Raw genomic sequence first — 21,779 nt, 5'->3', positions numbered from 1 at the left:
CACAAGAACACCCCTAGATTAAAAATACCTACCGCTGACCGCTGGTGTTGAGGCGATACCAGCAAACGAGAGTTTTTGTCACTTAGTAAGGTTTTTTCACATAGAAATATTTGAAGGACTAAATTTTATTAATTAACATATGTTTTATTAATAATTATAGCCACCGTCTCGTGAAAACTGGGGACTATTAATGGGTCGTATTCTACTCGCTTACCGTAAGGAAGATCATGATTTATTCAAAGTGTCCTGTGATAATGCTATAAGCAGATTGGTTCATCAAATTGATGGAAAGAGTAGAGGGGAGAGTGCTCTCAGAAGTAACTATCAGAGTGTACTCGGACTGCATATTGTTACTGAGGCCGAGCATACAGAAGAAATTTTTAGGAGGTAAATTAACATCTATACAAATAAATAAAATTGGAGTGTCTGTCTGTAATATTAAAATAACCGCTTTTTACTAAATGCATATGGATGTATACGCAGTTGACGGTACATATACCAAAATAACATTTTTTACAACTTTTGTTTTTCTGTTTGTTTGTTCCGGCTAATCTCTGAAATGGTTGGACCGATTTTCACGAAATTTTTCTGATAATAAGGATGATAATAAGGAGTAACTAAAGCTACTTTTATTTTAGAAATTTATTTATTTTATAACTCTGCGAACATAACAATAACTTTTTGTTAAATTTCACGCGGGCGAAGTCGCGGGCACAGCTAGTATAGAATATTTTATAGATATAGATCGGTAGAAGATACACATGGTCGTCCCCAGAATTTTGTAAAGGTGGGGCAAAAACAAATGAATGTAAAAACTCAATAAATAGCAGAAAATTAAAAATGATATTTGTTTACTGAAACTTTCATTTCTTTCATTATCTTCACTACTTCAATAATAGCTTTAGGCTACTCTAATAAATAATAATAGATTTACTTTAAATTTTCTTATTTATAAATCTGAAATATCTATTATTAGCTTGGAGTCATAACCCACCGTAAGTACCTCCAGGCAGATACATATTGTATTGTAGCAGCCAATATATGTCTTTCTTATCTTCTATGAAGAAGAATTGTTGCATTTTAAACTGCTACGTTGATCTACTGTGTACACATGTATAAGACCATTTTTATAGATAAGCAGATTTTTCGGTACCATCAATATTCTGTATAACTAGTTTCTACTTTAGTATACTATAAAGTAGGTTAATATGTGCTGTTATACGTTTTATTTTTTAAGCCGACTTCAAAAAAAGGAGGAGGTTCTCAATTCGACTGTTTTTTTTTTTAATGTAACATCAGAACTTTTGACCGTTTGGACCGATTTCGACAATTTTTTTTTTTTATCGAAAGGTGGTGTGTGTCAATTGGTCCCATTTAAATTTATTTGAGATCTAACTACTACTTTTCGAGTTATATCTAATAATGCGTTTTTACTTGACGCTTTTTTCGTCGACCTACGTTGTATTATACCGCATAACTTTCTACTGGTTGTACCGATTTTGATAATTCTTTTTTTGTTGGAAAGAAGATATCCCTAGTTTAGTACCATGATAAGGAAACCAGGATCTGATGATGGGGTCCCAGAGAAATCGAGGGAAACTCTCGAAAATCCGCAATAACTTTTTACTGGGTGTACCGATTTTGATAATTTTTAATTTAATCGAAAGCTGATCTTTATCATGTGGTCACATTTAAATTTTATCGAAATCTGATAACTACTTTTTGAGTAATCTTTGATAACGCGTAGTTACTTGACTATTTTTTCGTCTATCTACGTTGTATTACTCGTCGATGTAATTGAAGTCGTTTTTTTTTTTCGTTTGCGAGCAAACACAATTATTGATAATTGTTTATTCGTTTAAGGTTAAAAGATTTGGAAGATGGAGACGGACAGAGTGTTGATGTGGTAAATAGACTTTTAGATGACTGGCGACAAAGATTGTCCCTCGTGCAATCCGACTTTAGGACCATTGAGCCCCTGTTGAGAATTAGGAGGATACTGTTGCAGCAGACTCAGGTGATAAATATCATTTTACAAACTAAACTAGTAACTAGTTTATTGAAAATCGTTTTTTGAAGTAAAATTTCTTTACGCACGCTTTACTTGAGGAGTAAGCTGGTGAATGCGTGACTAGAGCGTTACGAAAAGTGTGATCAAGCGAGGTAAACGGAAGTTGCGGGGGAGATATAAGTTGATGGAGCTAAAGAAGTTTTACTTCAGCCATGTGGTCTAAAGCACACTTCTTTTTTTTGTTATCAAGAGGCAGCTTGTAATATCCCACTGCTGGGTAAAGGCTTCTTTCTCCATGTAGGAGAAGGATCAGATCTTAATCAACCACGCTAATCAACTGCGCGTTAGGTATTCCCTGCTATGAGTAACGATCGCTCCTAGGTATTTACGATAACAACCGGGACTGACAGCTTAATTTGTTCTCCGAGGCACGGTGGGGAGACCCACAAAGACAGATATCCTATATAGGTAGAGATAAGACTAGCCCGTTGGCGCAGTTTGTAGTGACCCTGTTTTCTGTTCTGCGGGTTGCGGGTTCGATTCCCGCCTGAGTCAGGGTGTAATACAATATTTGTATTATATATGTATTATTTCTATGTATGTTTATTAAAAAAAAATAGTTATAACGGTGGCTGTTATCTGTAACACAAGCATTAAGTTGCTTACCATAGGAACAGACGACCGTGTGTGTATGTTATATGATATTTATTATTTATTTATTTAAATCCGAACCGTAAATAAATATTTGTATAAATACAAATATCCATTCTGAACGGGAATCGAACCCGGAAAACATCCGTATGTAATATCTAAAAAATTGTGTTGATATTTAAGGATTTAACTATCGTTTTGTTTCATTGTTCGGATTGATTTCCATGACTTCCCCAGTGAACAGTAACATGATACTATTTAGATTTACTCAGTAAATAGTAATTAAAATACAAAGTTTTCTTTTCAAATTAAAGAATATACGTATGTAGTTTTAAGATTAAATAAAAATACCAACTGTTATTAAAAATATAGGAATTACTTGAACCGACGCATCCATTAATGGCGAGTAAGTTGAAGTCATGCATTGGCGATCTTTGGTTGCAAAGCGCGAAACACGCTAGGAAAGCTGGTGTCTTTCAACAGGTGTGTAAAATTTTATAATAAAAAATTAAATAAAAAATAAAATAAAAAAATAAAGATCATTGTGATTTCGAAATAAATAATTTTAATATTTAAACCGACTTCAAAAAAAGGAGGAGGTTACTCAATTCGACCGTATATATGTTTTTTTTTTAATGTATGTTCGGGGATAACTCCGTCGTTTATGGACCGATTTTGATAATTCTTTTTTTGTTGGAAAGGAGATATCCCTAGTTTGGTACCATGGTAAGGAAACCAGGATATGATGATGGGATCCCCGAGAAATCCAAAAGTGTACCGATTTTGATGATTTTTAATTTAATCGAAAGCCGATGTTTATCATCTGGTCATATTTAAATTTCATCGAGATCTGATTACAACTTTTGTAGTAATAGTGCATTTACTTGAAATTTGATAATGCGTATTTACTTGACATTTTTTTGTCTACCTACGTTTTATTACTTGTCGATATAATTGAAGTCGGTTTTTCTTCGTTTGCCTGCAAACACAATTATTATTTTTAATGAGTTACTTTATTATAATAAAAATTATCTTGAAACTGATTTTCTTCTTGAATTTATATATTCTTATATTCTATTTCAAAAAATAAATAACTCAAGACAACACATATATAGCTGCAGTATGTCTTTCATAAAATAAGTATGTACCGTGTTTTTTAATAATAAATATTTTTGTAAAATTTTTCCATTTTTCTATCTCGAAATACCATTAAAACACATCTACAAAGCAAAATAAGAACTATCCAGTTGATTAGCAGAGAAGGGTCAGTTTAGATCATGTGGGTAAATAATTAATTTCAGTCATACATGTACATCCTTAATGCCGAGGAACACAAGCCAGAGGGACTGTTTGTCGAAAAAGCAAAGATATATTGGGCTCGTGGGCAACAAGAACACGTGATGACAACTCTAAGACGGGGAATCCAAGAGAATTTCCCGGAAATAGACAAACTTACAGAGGAACAGAGGTAATAACAATTTCATTTGTGAAATTAAAATGTTTGTACCTCTGTTTTTAACCGACTTCAAAAATAGAAGGAGGTTACTCAATTCGACCGTATATATATACATATATATGTATATACGAATGTTTGGGGATAATTTCGTCCTTTATGAACCGATTTTGATAAATTTTTTTTATTGGAAAGGAGATATCTTAGAGACATTTAGAGATAGAACCACCCTACTTAAGGGACGCTCAACCGGACCAGTCTACCGTCTGCAGAACCCATTCAAGACACAGGGTAAAAAAAAAAAAATAATTAAAAATAAATAATTTTAATATTTAAACCGACTTCAAAAAAGGAGGAGGTTACTCAATTCGACCGTATATATGTTTTTTTTTTAATGTATGTTCGGGGATAACTCCGTCGTTTATGGACCGATTTTGATAATTCTTTTTTTGTTGGAAAGGAGATATCCCTAGTTTGGTACCATGGTAAGGAAACCAGGATATGATGATGGGATCCCCGAGAAATCCAAAAGTGTACCGATTTTGATGATTTTTAATTTAATCGAAAGCCGATGTTTATCATCTGGTCATATTTAAATTTCAACTAACTAATAACAATTTCATTTGTGAAATTAAAATGTTTGTACCTCTGTTTTTAACCGACTTCAAAAATAGAAGGAGGTTACTCAATTCGACCGTATATATATACATATATATGTATATACGAATGTTTGGGGATAATTTCGTCCTTTATGAACCGATTTTGATAAATTTTTTTTATTGGAAAGGAGATATCTAAGAGACATTTAGAGATAGAACCACCCTACTTAAGGGACGCTCAACCGGACCAGTCTACCGTCTGCAGAACCCATTCAAGACACAGGGTCCAGGAGCGTCCCACCTCCAAGCCCAACCTCCAACGTCGGATTGCACCGAGCAACCGAGCAAAGCTCCAAGGAACCAGCGTGACCCGGCCTCCACGCGCCACAGGGCGGGCGAGCGAACCCAATGTGCGCTCACAGGTCAACTCTGATAAAAACAGAAGTACCTGGAGTGCAGCCTCACTTTTTATATATGAGTTGAGGAAAAACAGCTGACAGATAATTAAATGACAATCAAAAAAAAAAAAAAAACAATTTGTGAATATCGGAATGCAACCCAATATTTTTGTAATATATTTCATCAATTATCTATAGTTTTTTTTTTCAGAAAAATTTGTGCCAAGGCGAAACTTTTAATCGCTAAATATAACGACGAAACAACTAACGTTGACGTGGACGTCAATATTGGATATTATAAGGAAGCGGTGGAAGTGTGCAAAAATTGGGAGAAGAGTCTGGTGAGTGATGGTTAATGAATTCAAAAATATAAAAAATTATGGTATTATTGGCAGTCTGGCATGCGACGCATATAGATACAGATAAGTAAATAAATAAATCTTGTAAGTGTAAAGCTGCAAAACAAGCAACTTACTTGCTACTTGCTCGTGTTATAGGTAAAAGCTGACTGATGTAGTTGTAATTTTATTTGATAAAGTTTTAAATAATATATAGTATATAAATACATTAATATATTACATTCGTGGCAGAAATCGAATTCACAACCCTCGGAGCAGAAAGCAGGATAATTGCTTATTGCGCCATCAGGCTATTCAATTTTATTTGTCCTGTCCACATAAAGTTTCGGCTTTCGATGTTTGGGCGCTGATATTTTTAATATCCTGTCATCAGGACAAAGTGGTCTATGTCCAACAGTGGGATTTTACAGGCTGAATCGATCAATAACAAAATAATAATTAAAATAATTATAACACATTCTGTTCGGGACCAAATATTTTTATTTAGTTTGCTAATAATCACATAGACTCTTCATTATTACTTAGCAATCCACTTTTGAACTGTCCATGATCTGGTTTACGTCATCCGAGGTAATCTAACTTGTCGTACCTCATATAACGCTAATTCGTATTTGATCAGAACTTGTCATGAATACAATAAGCTTTTTGAGAATTTTGATCTATTTCATTTATCTTTGGCTGAATATAAAAAGAAGTTATCGAATTTCATTAAAAAAAAAAAAAAAATGTTGAATGAATTTTGTTGATGATTTGTGCTTTTTTTTAATTTTTGACGTTGATTAATTTATTATTGCTTAGCATAACTTTAAGAGTGCTTGTATGAAATAATAATTGGTGGAAACTGCTGGATTTCGTAAAATTAATTTGTTAATATTTTTTAATATGTGTATCTGTTTGTTTCCCAAATATTAAATAAATGAATGAATGAATGAATGAATGAGTGAATGAATGAATGAATTTATGAATGAGTGAATGGATGAATGAATGAATGAGTGAATGAATGAACGAATGAATCAATGAATGAATGAATGAATGAATGAATGAATGAATGAATGAATGAATAAATGAATGAATAAATGAATGAATGAATGAATGAATGAATGAATGAATGAATGAATGAATGAATGAATGAATGAATGAATGAATAAATGAATGAATGAATAAATAAATAACTAATATTTTATTTCAGGTTTGCCTCGGATCATATTATGAGAAAGTCAGTACTAGTGACAATTGTAACGCGAATGTTATGTGGTCACGTCGCCTGTATGCGCTCAACAGTTACGGCAAAGCGCTGCAATACGGACACAAGTACCTCTATCAGAGTATGCCGAGGATGCTGTCTATATGGTACGTAAGGTTTTCTCAAAGGTGGTAAACACGCGTACGGTCCTGATGGTAAGCGAATACCTTAGCTTATGGACCCCTACTACGTCAGGAGCATTATAAGTGCGTTGTTAACCCTACTCTGACCCTTCTCTGGGGTTCTGTTAGCTGTGTGCTTTAGCTGTGATGGTATAAATGAGAGCAGTGGTATTTAGCTGTGATTTTCTGTAAGGATTAAGGTGTTTCTTCAGTAAGGCTGCTAGAGCTGAAGTATAAAAAATAACCCAGACAAAAAAAAAATAAGCAAGAAAATTGATTTATTACTAATTTTATTTTCAGGTTGGATGTAGAAGTAACCCCGGAAGATAAGACTATTCATTCAATACTAGGCCAAATGACGGAGATTATAAAGACGTATTCTGAGAGATTGCCGCTATATTTATTTTTGACGGCTTTCTCGCAGATTATATCGAGAATTTGTCATCCCGTTTTAGAGGTAAATCGAAATAGACTTGCTTTTAAAAAAAGATTTTAATTTTAAACTTAATATTTGTCATTGAGTTATTACAAAAACACATTTTGTAAAATTTTCATACCTTTGCTTATTACGGTTTTGAAGAAATGATATGAAATAATGGTGTTAAAGCGAATCCGACGTCGCAGGTGTACGTGCAGCTGAAGGCGATCCTCGTGCGGCTGGTGGCGGCCTACCCGCAGCACGCGCTGTGGATGTCGCTGAGCGTGCTGAAGTCCGGCTACCCCGTGCGCGCCTCGCGCTTCCTCTACGTGCTGGCGGACGAGCGCCTCAGCGAGCCGCGCGCGGCCCGCCTGCGCGCCGACTTCACGCAGCTCGCCGAGTGCCTCATCGAGCTCTGCAACAAGCCCGTCGCCACTGCCGCCGGGGTACTGTACCGCACCGCACCGCACTGTACTGTACAGTGTACAGTGTACAGTGACACACGTGCTGGCGGACGAGCGCCTCAGCGAGCCGCGCGCGGCCCGCCTGCGCGCCGACTTCACGCAGCTCGCCGAGTGCCTCATCGAGCTCTGCAACAAGCCCGTCGCCACTGCCGCCGGGGTACTGTACCGCACCGCACCGCACTGTACTGTACAGTGTACAGTGTACAGTGACACACGTGCTGGCGGACGAGCGCCTCAGCGAGCCGCGCGCGGCCCGCCTGCGCGCCGACTTCACGCAGCTCGCCGAGTGCCTCATCGAGCTCTGCAACAAGCCCGTCGCCACTGCCGCCGGGGTACTGTACCGCACCGCACCGCACTGTACTGTACAGTGTACAGTGTACAGTGACACACGTGCTGGCGGACGAGCGCCTCAGCGAGCCGCGCGCGGCCCGCCTGCGCGCCGACTTCACGCAGCTCGCCGAGTGCCTCATCGAGCTCTGCAACAAGCCCGTCGCCACTGCCGCCGGGGTACTGTACCGCACCGCACCGCACTGTACTGTACAGTGTACAGTGTACAGTGACACACGTGCTGGCGGACGAGCGCCTCAGCGAGCCGCGCGCGGCCCGCCTGCGCGCCGACTTCACGCAGCTCGCCGAGTGCCTCATCGAGCTCTGCAACAAGCCCGTCGCCACTGCCGCCGGGGTACTGTACCGCACCGCACCGCACTGTACTGTACAGTGTACAGTGTACAGTGACACACGTGCTGGCGGACGAGCGCCTCAGCGAGCCGCGCGCGGCCCGCCTGCGCGCCGACTTCACGCAGCTCGCCGAGTGCCTCATCGAGCTCTGCAACAAGCCCGTCGCCACTGCCGCCGGGGTACTGTACCGCACCGCACCGCACTGTACTGTACAGTGTACAGTGTACAGTGACACACGTGCTGGCGGACGAGCGCCTCAGCGAGCCGCGCGCGGCCCGCCTGCGCGCCGACTTCACGCAGCTCGCCGAGTGCCTCATCGAGCTCTGCAACAAGCCCGTCGCCACTGCCGCCGGGGTACTGTACCGCACCGCACCGCACTGTACTGTACAGTGTACAGTGTACAGTGACACACGTGCTGGCGGACGAGCGCCTCAGCGAGCCGCGCGCGGCCCGCCTGCGCGCCGACTTCACGCAGCTCGCCGAGTGCCTCATCGAGCTCTGCAACAAGCCCGTCGCCACTGCCGCCGGGGTACTGTACCGCACCGCACCGCACTGTACTGTACAGTGTACAGTGACACACGTGCTGGCGGACGAGCGCCTCAGCGAGCCGCGCGCGGCCCGCCTGCGCGCCGACTTCACGCAGCTCGCCGAGTGCCTCATCGAGCTCTGCAACAAGCCCGTCGCCACTGCCGCCGGGGTACTGTACCGCACCGCACCGCACTGTACTGTACAGTGTACAGTGTACAGTGACACACGTGCTGGCGGACGAGCGCCTCAGCGAGCCGCGCGCGGCCCGCCTGCGCGCCGACTTCACGCAGCTCGCCGAGTGCCTCATCGAGCTCTGCAACAAGCCCGTCGCCACTGCCGCCGGGGTACTGTACCGCACCGCACCGCACTGTACTGTACAGTGTACAGTGTACAGTGACACACGTGCTGGCGGACGAGCGCCTCAGCGAGCCGCGCGCGGCCCGCCTGCGCGCCGACTTCACGCAGCTCGCCGAGTGCCTCATCGAGCTCTGCAACAAGCCCGTCGCCACTGCCGCCGGGGTACTGTACCGCACCGCACCGCACTGTACTGTACAGTGTACAGTGTACAGTGACACACGTGCTGGCGGACGAGCGCCTCAGCGAGCCGCGCGCGGCCCGCCTGCGCGCCGACTTCACGCAGCTCGCCGAGTGCCTCATCGAGCTCTGCAACAAGCCCGTCGCCACTGCCGCCGGGGTACTGTACCGCACCGCACCGCACTGTACTGTACAGTGTACAGTGTACAGTGACACACGTGCTGGCGGACGAGCGCCTCAGCGAGCCGCGCGCGGCCCGCCTGCGCGCCGACTTCACGCAGCTCGCCGAGTGCCTCATCGAGCTCTGCAACAAGCCCGTCGCCACTGCCGCCGGGGTACTGTACCGCACCGCACCGCACTGTACTGTACAGTGTACAGTGTACAGTGACACACGTGCTGGCGGACGAGCGCCTCAGCGAGCCGCGCGCGGCCCGCCTGCGCGCCGACTTCACGCAGCTCGCCGAGTGCCTCATCGAGCTCTGCAACAAGCCCGTCGCCACTGCCGCCGGGGTACTGTACCGCACCGCACCGCACTGTACTGTACAGTGTACAGTGTACAGTGACACACGTGCTGGCGGACGAGCGCCTCAGCGAGCCGCGCGCGGCCCGCCTGCGCGCCGACTTCACGCAGCTCGCCGAGTGCCTCATCGAGCTCTGCAACAAGCCCGTCGCCACTGCCGCCGGGGTACTGTACCGCACCGCACCGCACTGTACTGTACAGTGTACAGTGTACAGTGACACACGTGCTGGCGGACGAGCGCCTCAGCGAGCCGCGCGCGGCCCGCCTGCGCGCCGACTTCACGCAGCTCGCCGAGTGCCTCATCGAGCTCTGCAACAAGCCCGTCGCCACTGCCGCCGGGGTACTGTACCGCACCGCACCGCACTGTACTGTACAGTGTACAGTGTACAGTGACACACGTGCTGGCGGACGAGCGCCTCAGCGAGCCGCGCGCGGCCCGCCTGCGCGCCGACTTCACGCAGCTCGCCGAGTGCCTCATCGAGCTCTGCAACAAGCCCGTCGCCACTGCCGCCGGGGTACTGTACCGCACCGCACCGCACTGTACTGTACAGTGTACAGTGTACAGTGACACACGTGCTGGCGGACGAGCGCCTCAGCGAGCCGCGCGCGGCCCGCCTGCGCGCCGACTTCACGCAGCTCGCCGAGTGCCTCATCGAGCTCTGCAACAAGCCCGTCGCCACTGCCGCCGGGGTACTGTACCGCACCGCACCGCACTGTACTGTACAGTGTACAGTGTACAGTGACACACGTGCTGGCGGACGAGCGCCTCAGCGAGCCGCGCGCGGCCCGCCTGCGCGCCGACTTCACGCAGCTCGCCGAGTGCCTCATCGAGCTCTGCAACAAGCCCGTCGCCACTGCCGCCGGGGTACTGTACCGCACCGCACCGCACTGTACTGTACAGTGTACAGTGACACACGTGCTGGCGGACGAGCGCCTCAGCGAGCCGCGCGCGGCCCGCCTGCGCGCCGACTTCACGCAGCTCGCCGAGTGCCTCATCGAGCTCTGCAACAAGCCCGTCGCCACTGCCGCCGGGGTACTGTACCGCACCGCACCGCACTGTACTGTACAGTGTACAGTGTACAGTGACACACGTGCTGGCGGACGAGCGCCTCAGCGAGCCGCGCGCGGCCCGCCTGCGCGCCGACTTCACGCAGCTCGCCGAGTGCCTCATCGAGCTCTGCAACAAGCCCGTCGCCACTGCCGCCGGGGTACTGTACCGCACCGCACCGCACTGTACTGTACAGTGTACAGTGTACAGTGACACACGTGCTGGCGGACGAGCGCCTCAGCGAGCCGCGCGCGGCCCGCCTGCGCGCCGACTTCACGCAGCTCGCCGAGTGCCTCATCGAGCTCTGCAACAAGCCCGTCGCCACTGCCGCCGGGGTACTGTACCGCACCGCACCGCACTGTACTGTACAGTGTACAGTGTACAGTGACACACGTGCTGGCGGACGAGCGCCTCAGCGAGCCGCGCGCGGCCCGCCTGCGCGCCGACTTCACGCAGCTCGCCGAGTGCCTCATCGAGCTCTGCAACAAGCCCGTCGCCACTGCCGCCGGGGTACTGTACCGCACCGCACCGCACTGTACTGTACAGTGTACAGTGTACAGTGACACACGTGCTGGCGGACGAGCGCCTCAGCGAGCCGCGCGCGGCCCGCCTGCGCGCCGACTTCACGCAGCTCGCCGAGTGCCTCATCGAGCTCTGCAACAAGCCCGTCGCCACTGCCGCCGGGGTACTGTACCGCACCGCACCGCACTGTACTGTACAGTGTACAGTGTACAGTGACACACGTGCTGGCGGACGAGCGCCTCAGCGAGCCGCGCGCGGCCCGCCTGCGCGCCGACTTCACGCAGCTCGCCGAGTGCCTCATCGAGCTCTGCAACAAGCCCGTCGCCACTGCCGCCGGGGTACTGTACCGCACCGCACCGCACTGTACTGTACAGTGTACAGTGTACAGTGACACACGTGCTGGCGGACGAGCGCCTCAGCGAGCCGCGCGCGGCCCGCCTGCGCGCCGACTTCACGCAGCTCGCCGAGTGCCTCATCGAGCTCTGCAACAAGCCCGTCGCCACTGCCGCCGGGGTACTGTACCGCACCGCACCGCACTGTACTGTACAGTGTACAGTGTACAGTGACACACGTGCTGGCGGACGAGCGCCTCAGCGAGCCGCGCGCGGCCCGCCTGCGCGCCGACTTCACGCAGCTCGCCGAGTGCCTCATCGAGCTCTGCAACAAGCCCGTCGCCACTGCCGCCGGGGTACTGTACCGCACCGCACCGCACTGTACTGTACAGTGTACAGTGTACAGTGACACACGTGCTGGCGGACGAGCGCCTCAGCGAGCCGCGCGCGGCCCGCCTGCGCGCCGACTTCACGCAGCTCGCCGAGTGCCTCATCGAGCTCTGCAACAAGCCCGTCGCCACTGCCGCCGGGGTACTGTACCGCACCGCACCGCACTGTACTGTACAGTGTACAGTGTACAGTGACACACGTGCTGGCGGACGAGCGCCTCAACGACTAGCTGCGGGCATATTGCAGCAATCTTAAAGATGCTTTCTTTTGAGTAGACGCAGTAACTAGAAGCATTGCAAGCGCGATGCTAACTCTGAACTCCCTACCCTATCCACCTTACAAAAGCTTCATTACATAGCTATGATCTTCTGTGAGATTAAATTATTTCCCCAATCCAGCTGCTTCATATTTTGAGCAATCCTGGCTACATTCAAGTACACCTTACCTTCATAAACTTACTCTTTAATTATGTTCTATACTATCTCTATACCTTCACAAGGCGTAATACTTATACTGCTTTTTATTTTTTTTCAATCTAACACAATAGGACACTTGACATATAAACAAAACTTCTCCTTTTTTAATAACCGACTTCCAAAAAAGGAGGAGGTTCTCAATTCGACTGTATTTTTTTTTATGTTTGTTACATCAGAACTTTTGACTGGGTGGAGCGATTTCGACAAATTTTCTTTTGATCGAAAGGTGGTGTGTGCCAATTGGTCCCATTTAAATTTATTTGAGATCTAACAACTAATTTTCGAGCTATATCTAATAATGCGTTTTTACTTGACGCTTTTTTCGTCGACCTACGTTGTATTATACCACATAACTTTCTACTGGATGTACCGATTTTGATAATTCTTTTTTTGTTGGAAAGGAGATATCCCAAGTTTAGTACCATGATAAAGAAACCAGGATCTGATGATGGGATCCCAGAGAAATTGATGGAAATTCTTGAAAATCCGCAATAACTTTTTATTGGGTGTACCGATTTTGATAATTCTTTTTTTGTTGGAAAGGGGATATCCCTAGTTTGGTACCATGATAAGGAAACCAGGATCTAATGATGGGATCTCAGAGAAATCGAGGGAAACTCTTGAAAATACGCAATAATTTTTTACTGGGTGTACCGATTTTAATAATTTTTAATTTAATCGAAAGCTGATGTTTGTCATGTAGTCACATATAAATTTTATTGATATCTGATAACTACTTTTTGAGTAATCTTTGTCTGGTAAGTAATACATCAATATCTATCCTCAGTCCACGACGGTGTCAGCCCTCGTCCGAACTCTACCCCGATTGCTCGCCTCGAAAAACTTCAGTCAAATTATGATGCCGTTTCAAGAGTTCTGTAAAATAGTACTCCCGTCCAAAGCGGCAAGACAGGAGCAGATCGACATAAACATACCGACGGAGCCTGAGGTCTACATCGCGGGAATCGAAGAACATATTGAAATATTGCCATCGTTACAGAAACCAAGGAAGGTCACACTAAGAGGTATGAATACGACTTTGCTTATGACCTTAAGTTTATGACCTTTGTGTTAAGACCTACTTACATACCCAAAATAATTTGGGTCAAAATCGTGCTTGGTCGAAAGATATCAAGTTGTTTACTGGGATTTTATGCAGAATTGATCTTTGACTTAGTTTAAGTAAAGTGTAATTTGTCTCGTACTAAACAAAAAATTTCTTGAATTCAAAATATATCAATTACAAAGATCATTTCAATGTGCGGGAAGAAATGGAAGAGTAATGCATGTCAGATTCATGCTACACTTCCTTCTTATTAACCGAAAAAGAACCTGTCGCCCACCTGTGGGAAATTTCCTGTCACCGTGTGTCTGATATTATAGGCCCTGTTACATTATAGTACAATACTATGTCTCTTCATGGAACGTGTACTTATTACATGGTCCAATGTGGACCTACTACGAGTATAAAAAACATTAATCGTTTCAGGTTCTGACGGCAAAGCATATATAATAATGTTGAAACCGCGTGATGATCTTCGCAAAGATTTCCGCTTGATGGAATTTAATGGCATCGTAAATAGATTCCTTCAAGATGCACCGGAAACCCGCAGAAGACGTCTATACATACGGACATATAGTGTTTTGCCTTTGAATGAAGAATGTGGACTTATAGAATGGGTGCCCAATCTCGTTGGGTTAAGGGCTATTCTTGTGCATATTTATAAACAGAAAGGTTAGTAATTTTAAATTCTTCTTAATTTATTTATTTTATACAAAAAAAAAAAACAACAATAGCATATTGCAAGTAAAGAACGGTATTCAAAGGGGTCTTATCGCTTAAACAGCGATCTCTTCCAGACAACCTTTGGGCAAATAAGAACGTTTGTACGAAATATTTATATTTAATGTATCGTCCACATATAAAAGAGGCGGTTAAAAAGTTTATGTATATATTCACTACTAGACCAGCTTGGTTCATTCTTGTTAAAAAAGCTTTAATCTTTTGTTAAAAAAGTAACTATAAAAAATCATGTACCTTTTTTGTACTACTAGGTCGGCAAACAAGTGTACAGCTCTCGTGATGGTAAGCGGTTACCGTAGCTTATAGACGTCTATTACATCAGAGCCATCGCAAGCGCCTTGCCGACCCTACCTCTAATCCCTTCAGAAGCTCTGGTCACCTTGCTCACTAACAGAAACACAATACTGCTAGAAAGCAGTATTATTTAGCTGTAATTTTCTGTAAGGTGAGGTACTTCCTCAGTCGGGCTGCTCCAGGTTTCAGGGTATTTCTTGCTGTACCCTACTCCTCTGTCTTAGATGTTTTATGGATATTTTTATATGTTGTATGTAAATGTACATTACCTACATACATACCGTGTGCATGTTATGTCGCTCGAGTTATGCGTACCCTTATAAATTTCCTATTATTTGATTGATCTTTATATTACTTTTAGGTATCTACATGAGTAACCGCGAATTAAAGGAAATGATGTGCTCCAACGGGGACCCCGTCGAAAAGAAACGTCGTATTTACGAAAAGCACTTACTTCCGCGACATCCTCCCGTGTTTCAGGAATGGTTCCGAAGAGTTTTTTCTGATCCGTATGGATGGTACGTTTCTTTTTTTTTATATCACTAGGTCGACAAACAAGCGTACGGCTCATCTGATGGTAAGAGATTACTGTTGCTTATAGACGCCTGCAACACCAGAAGTATTGCAAGCGCGTTGCCGACCCAATCCCCAATCCCCCCAGGAGCTCTGGTCACCTTACTCACCAACAGGAACACAATACTGCTTGAAAACAGTATTATTTAGCTGTGATCTTCTGTAAGGTCGAGGTACTACCCCAGTCGGGCTGCTCCATATTTTGAGCAGGAAATTCCTGCTGTGCCCTACCTCAGTTATACGTACATATATTTTTGAAATAAAACTTCTTTACGTACGCTTGACTTGGAAAGTAAGTTGGCGAATGCATGATGAGAGCGTTACGAGAAGTGTGATAGGGCGAAGCGAACGGAAATTGAGAGGGAGATATAAGTTAGTGAATATAGAAAGAGAGAGAGTTACGTTTCGTTCGTTTTACTTCAGTCGCGAGGTCTAAAGCGCACTCGTTTTTTTAATATTTAAATATGATTAATTCATAGTTGAATTCGATAACTTTTATCATGTCCTGATTCAGTATAAAAATTATTTTTTCCTGATGCAGTATATAAGATATTTTTCGTTTTATACACACAAACAAAAAATTCACACATTTAAATAGAAGTTTTTGTAAAACAGTTTTCAGCGCATTTACTAGTGAAGAAAAGTTGATTTTTATCTAAATGTATTACTAGAAATAGGTTTGTTAAAGATCAGATAACTTGTGAGTTAAATATATTATTTAGTTTCGTTGTGTAATGTAATGAAATCTCTTTCTTTTTATTCCACAGGTATCAAGCACGATCAGCTTATATACGGACCACCGCTGTGATGTCCATGGTTGGGTATATTTTAGGTAAGTTTTTAGCGTCTTAATTCAAGAAAATTAAGTGTCATAATAAAAGAATGTTCATACAAAATAGTTTATATGAATTCTGTCTTGGCTTTTAAATTAATTTGTTTATTATATTTAATGGTTCTTCGTGCGTCTTCTGTGCGACAAAGCCAGTACTGCGGTCACCAACCCGCCTGCCCAGCGTGGTGACTATGGGCAAAACACATGAGTTCACGTTATTTTTGACGTAAACTTGTGGAGGCCTATGTCCAGCAGTGGACTGTATAGGCTGTAATGATGATTTAATGGTTATAACTTTGTATATTATTCCGTTCTTTTTGTGTCAAGAATAATTACATTATACTAAATGTTAAATATTATGTTATCCTTTAAGTCCTATTCAAATATTTTTAGGTCTTGGCGATAGACACGGCGAAAACATATCATTCGATTCAACAAACGGTGACACAGTTCATGTCGACTTCAACTGTCTTTTCAACAAGGGGGAGACGTTTCAATGGCCGGAGAGAGTCCCCTTCAGGTTGACACACAATATGGAAGCAGCCATGGGTCCACTTAAACATGAGGGCATGTATAGGTTAGTTGTCGCTTAATTTTTTTAAATTTTATTAGTTTCATTTAAAAGTTAAATAATACTGCTTTTATGCAGTGTTTTGCTTCTGTGGTGAGTAAGGTGACGAGAGTTTTTGGGGGCATTGGGGGTGGGGTCGCTAACGCGCTTGCGACGCTTCTGCTGTCGCAGGCTACGGTAACCGCTTACTATTAGGCGTGTTATATGCTTATTTGCCAAATTTACATTAAAAAAAACGAACGTGCTTCAGATCACACGACTGAAGTAAAACTTCTGCACAATAGACCTGCATTGTGTCTTAGCTATACGAAACGTAACTGGCTATGAGAGAAAGATATAAAGAAAATGTGTGCTCGCACCTCTCTCTCTTGCTCCGTTTGCCTCGTCCGACCACACTTTTCGTAACGCTCTCGTCACGCTTTCACCAGCCTACTCCCCAAGTCGAGCGTGCCTCAGAAGTTTTACTTCAAAAAATCGCTTCTTAAGCGCGAATTTCCGGGACTTGTTTCTCGTTACGAAATTACGAATCAGGACATGACAAAAGTTATTGAATTCAACTATGAATTAATCATATTTAAACATAAAAAAACGAGTGCGCTTTAGACCACACGACTGAAGTAAAACCAACGATACGTAACTCTCTCTCTTTCTATTTTCACTAACTTATATCTCCCGCTCGATTTCCGTTCGCTTCGCCCTATCACACTTCTCGTAACGCTCTCATCATGCATTCACCAACTTACTTTCCGAGTCAAGCGTGCGTAAAAAAGTTTTATTTCAAAAGTAGCTGACCCGGCGAACTTCGTATCGCCTAACACAAACTTTATCGTATAGTATTAAAGTTCAAATTGACTTTTAAGTATTATCACAAATCTTTTGTATGGGAGTATAGAAAAGTGTTGTTTTTAGACTTTTTCAGGAAATTTTAATTTTTTTTTTTAGAAATTTTCTCTCCGTAAGAACCATCCTCGTACTTCAAGGAATATTTTAAAAAAAGAATTAGCGAAATCGGTCCAACCGTTCTCGAGTTTTGCGCTTAGCAACACATTCAGCGACTCATTTTTATATTATAGATATATGTAGTCGAGTTTCTCGTTAACTAATATAGAGTTTAAATTGACAGGAAAAGCTGCGAAGCGGTGATGCGAGTACTGCGATCGCAGACGGAGGCGCTGATGTCGGTGGTGGGCCCCTTCGTGTACGACCCGCTGCTGTCGTGGGGCTCGGAGCGGCCCAAGCTCGTCGAGTGCGTCGAGCGGACCAACGAGAAGGCTCTCACGAACTTGTTGCACATACGGCAGCGGCTCAACGGGCTGGTGAGGCTTAACTCGTTCTGAACTAGAGCTCTTGCGTGGCTATGAGCCCCTGGTACTGTGGCACCGAGTGACGTTGGCTTTGATACCAAGAGTACGCGTGTCGAAAGCGCTCACGAACCTGCTGCACATATACGGCAGCGGCTCAACGGGCTGGTGAGGCTTCAACTCGTTTCGGACTCTGGCTCTCGCGTGGCTATGAGCCCCTGGTACTGTGGCACCGAGTGACGTTGGCTTTGATACCAAGAGTACGCGTGTCGAAAGCGCTCGCGAACCTGCTGCACATACGGCAGCGGCTCAACGGGCTGGTGAGGCTTAACTCATTCTGAACTAGAGCTCTCGCGTGGCTATGAGCCCCTGGTACTGTGGCACCGAGCGACGTTGGCTTTGATACCAAGAGTACGTGTGTCGAAGGCGCTCGCGAACCTGCTGCACATACGGCAGCGGCTCAACGGGCTGGTGAGGCTTAACTCATTCTGAACTAGAGCTCTTGCGCGGCTATGAGCCCCTGGTACTGTGGCACCGAGCGACGTTGGCTTTGATACCAAGAGTACGCGTGTCGAAAGCGCTCGCGAACCTGCTGCTGCACATACGGCAGCGGCTCAACGGGCTGGTGAGGCTTAACTCATTCTGAACTAGAGCTCTCGCGTGGCTATGAGCCCCTGGTACTGTGGCACCGAGCGACGTTGGCTTTGATACCAAGAGTACGTGTGTCGAAGGCGCTCGCGAACCTGCTGCACATACGGCAGCGGCTCAACGGGCTGGTGAGGCTTAACTCATTCTGAACTAGAGCTCTTGCGCGGCTATGAGCCCCTGGTACTGTGGCACCGAGCGACGTTGGCTTTGATACCAAGAGTACGCGTGTCGAAAGCGCTCGCGAACCTGCTGCTGCACATACGGCAGCGGCTCAACGGGCTGGTGAGGCTTAACTCATTCTGAACTAGAGCTCTCGCGTGGCTATGAGCCCCTGGTACTGTGGCACCGAGCGACGTTGGCTTTGATACCAAGAGTACGCGTGTCGAAAGCGCTCGCGAACCTGCTGCACATACGGCAGCGGCTCAACGGGCTGGTGAGGCTTAACTCATTCTGAACTAGAGCTCTTGCGCGGCTATGAGCCCCTGGTACTGTGGCACCGAGCGACGTTGGCTTTGATACCAAGAGTACGCGTGTCGAAAGCGCTCGCGAACCTGCTGCTGCACATACGGCAGCGGCTCAACGGGCTGGTGAGGCTTAACTCATTCTGAACTAGAGCTCTCACGTGGCTATGAGCCCCTGGTACTGTGGCACCGAGCGACGTTGGCTTTGATACCAAGAGTACGTGTGTCGAAGGCGCTCGCGAACCTGCTGCACATACGGCAGCGGCTCAACGGGCTGGTGAGGCTTAACTCATTCTGAACTAGAGCTCTTGCGCGGCTATGAGCCCCTGGTACTGTGGCACCGAGCGACGTTGGCTTTGATACCAAGAGTACGTGTGTCGAAGGCGCTCGCGAACCTGCTGCACATACGGCAGCGGCTCAACGGGCTGGTGAGGCTTAACTCATTCTGAACTAGAGCTCTTGCGCGGCTATGAGCCCCTGGTACTGTGGCACCGAGCGACGTTGGCTTTGATACCAAGAGTACGCGTGTCGAAAGCGCTCGCGAACCTGCTGCTGCACATACGGCAGCGGCTCAACGGGCTGGTGAGGCTTAACTCATTCTGAACTAGAGCTCTCGCGTGGCTATGAGCCCCTGGTACTGTGGCACCGAGCGACGTTGGCTTTGATACCAAGAGTACGCGTGTCGAAAGCGCTCGCGAACCTGCTGCACATACGGCAGCGGCTCAACGGGCTGGTGAGGCTTTCACTCGTTTCGGACTCTTGCTTTCGCGTGGCTATGAGCTCCTGGTACTGTGGCACCGAGTGACGTTGGCTTTGATGCCAAGAGTGCTGGTGTCCACTGAATAAAATGTGTTCATGGGCTATTGTGCTGGTTTTTGTTTGAAGTTAAACTTCTTTACGTTAACTTGGGGTGTAAGCTGATGAATGCGTGACGAGAGCGTTACGAATGAGATCGGACGAGGCGAACGGAAGTTAAGAGGGTGATATTAGTTAGATGGAGCTACAGAAGTCTAACTTCAGTCGTGTGGTGGAGCATACTCGTTTTTTTTTAAACACAGTCCTCTTTTTGACTATCTTCGTGTTGATGACGAGTCTAGGTCCTAAATGCTTGGAGAGGCTGTTCAGTGTGAGGCGTTCTTTTATTCCTAAGGTAAGCAACTTAATGCTTGTTTTGTAGGTAACCCAGTGGTTACCTACAACACAAGCATTAAGTTGCTTACATTAATTAACCGATATAGCTATATGTTTATTTTTCGTTTATTTTTTATTTTAATATCGATGTTCTACTTTATATTTGTGTGAAGTATTTACTGATACTATTGTTAACTACAATTTAATATATTGTTAATGACGATTTAATACTTTTATGTGTTTGTATAACTTAACTTTTGCCTACACTAAGATTACAGTGTACCTTATTATACTTAATAAATTCAGCGTGAAGACCAAGACTCCTGGAGAGTTTAGTTGTTTCGTACTTTCGTTATTATAACTTCGTTATATAATATACGTATACTAACAGTTTCGTACAGTAAAAATTTTTTGCCTTCGTATTGGATCTGAACCAGTCACGTATGGATACACCAGACTCGAAGCAGGAATCGAACTCACAACGCTCGGAACAGAAAGCAGGGTGACTTTAAACTGCGCCAATGGGTTAGTGCACTGCTGACACTAACTATAACACTATGAAAAATCAAAATAATAGTTTCTGCTATATATAAATATGACCTTTATAAATAAAAATGAAACACTAAATGTGTCCTTAAGCGGTACATTCGAGAAGGACCTAATCAACAAATCTTTTGTTATAAAACTTTCTAATTCTCTTGTTAAGGCTTAATGAATAAAAACTTATTTAAATTGCTCAGAAATTTCAGAAAACGTAACGTTTATTAGGACGTATATAAGTTCGCCATACGTGTTTGCGTTGTTTTTTTTATTTAATATTTAGTTAATACGAGATTAGTCCATTTCAATAAATAATCTCTTCTGGACTATAAATATTATGACGAATATTTTTAAACAACTTTATTATTGTTTTATTTATACTATATATTACTTTCCAGGTTAAAACAAAGAACAAACAGCTATCGTTGTCTCTGTCGCCAGAAGGTCAAGTTGAACATTTGATTGTTGAAGCCACCAGTGTCGAAAATTTGTGCCAGATGTACATAGGTTGGGGAGCGTTTCTGTGAAAAATTGCTATTAATAAAGTTTGATAATTTTCATAAACAGTTTCTTATTTGTAAAAAACTAAAGAAATTTGTTGTTTTGTTCTTAAATATATTAGTTTAAAAAAAAATTGTAAATACTGGACAGTTAAAATAAAATTCAACTTGATTCACTAAACAGTGGACAGTAAATTTTTAATAATTCCTGAATATTAATGTAATCTTTTGTCATGAAAGAAAGCAAAATAAATAATAAAAATTAACAATTTTGGTTTTGAAACTAAATTATTTTTAAATTTCCTTTTCTGCTTTACTTTTTAATATTAATATCGTAATAAGTAATCCATAAATCTATATGTGGCGACATCTATCGCG

At 44.6% G+C, this 21,779-nt stretch overlaps 1 protein-coding gene across 1 annotated transcript in view; it reads left to right on the top strand.

Annotated features, from left to right (window-relative positions):
- Positions 1-21,465, top strand: part of LOC123656919 (serine/threonine-protein kinase ATR-like) — a 36,271-nt gene extending 14,806 nt beyond the window's left edge. The window contains exons 15-29 of the mRNA XM_045592532.1: positions 161-387; positions 1,864-2,017; positions 3,035-3,145; positions 3,964-4,130; positions 5,324-5,453; positions 6,661-6,821; positions 7,137-7,293; positions 7,461-7,700; positions 13,534-13,771; positions 14,236-14,481; positions 15,206-15,362; positions 16,185-16,249; positions 16,643-16,826; positions 17,944-18,136; positions 21,300-21,465. Of these exons, the coding sequence (XP_045448488.1) occupies positions 161-387; positions 1,864-2,017; positions 3,035-3,145; positions 3,964-4,130; positions 5,324-5,453; positions 6,661-6,821; positions 7,137-7,293; positions 7,461-7,700; positions 13,534-13,771; positions 14,236-14,481; positions 15,206-15,362; positions 16,185-16,249; positions 16,643-16,826; positions 17,944-18,136; positions 21,300-21,428 (2,559 nt within the window). The 3' untranslated portion in view covers positions 21,429-21,465. The remainder of the gene's footprint in view (positions 1-160; positions 388-1,863; positions 2,018-3,034; positions 3,146-3,963; positions 4,131-5,323; positions 5,454-6,660; positions 6,822-7,136; positions 7,294-7,460; positions 7,701-13,533; positions 13,772-14,235; positions 14,482-15,205; positions 15,363-16,184; positions 16,250-16,642; positions 16,827-17,943; positions 18,137-21,299) is intronic.
- The last annotated feature ends 314 nt before the right edge of the window (positions 21,466-21,779 follow it).

This window comes from Melitaea cinxia, chromosome 10, assembly GCF_905220565.1.
Source record: "Melitaea cinxia chromosome 10, ilMelCinx1.1, whole genome shotgun sequence".
In the NCBI taxonomy this organism is placed as follows: Eukaryota; Metazoa; Arthropoda; class Insecta; order Lepidoptera; family Nymphalidae; genus Melitaea; species Melitaea cinxia.
The sequence above is the reverse complement of the archived record's forward strand: the minus strand, read 5'-3'. Positions and strand labels throughout refer to the sequence as shown.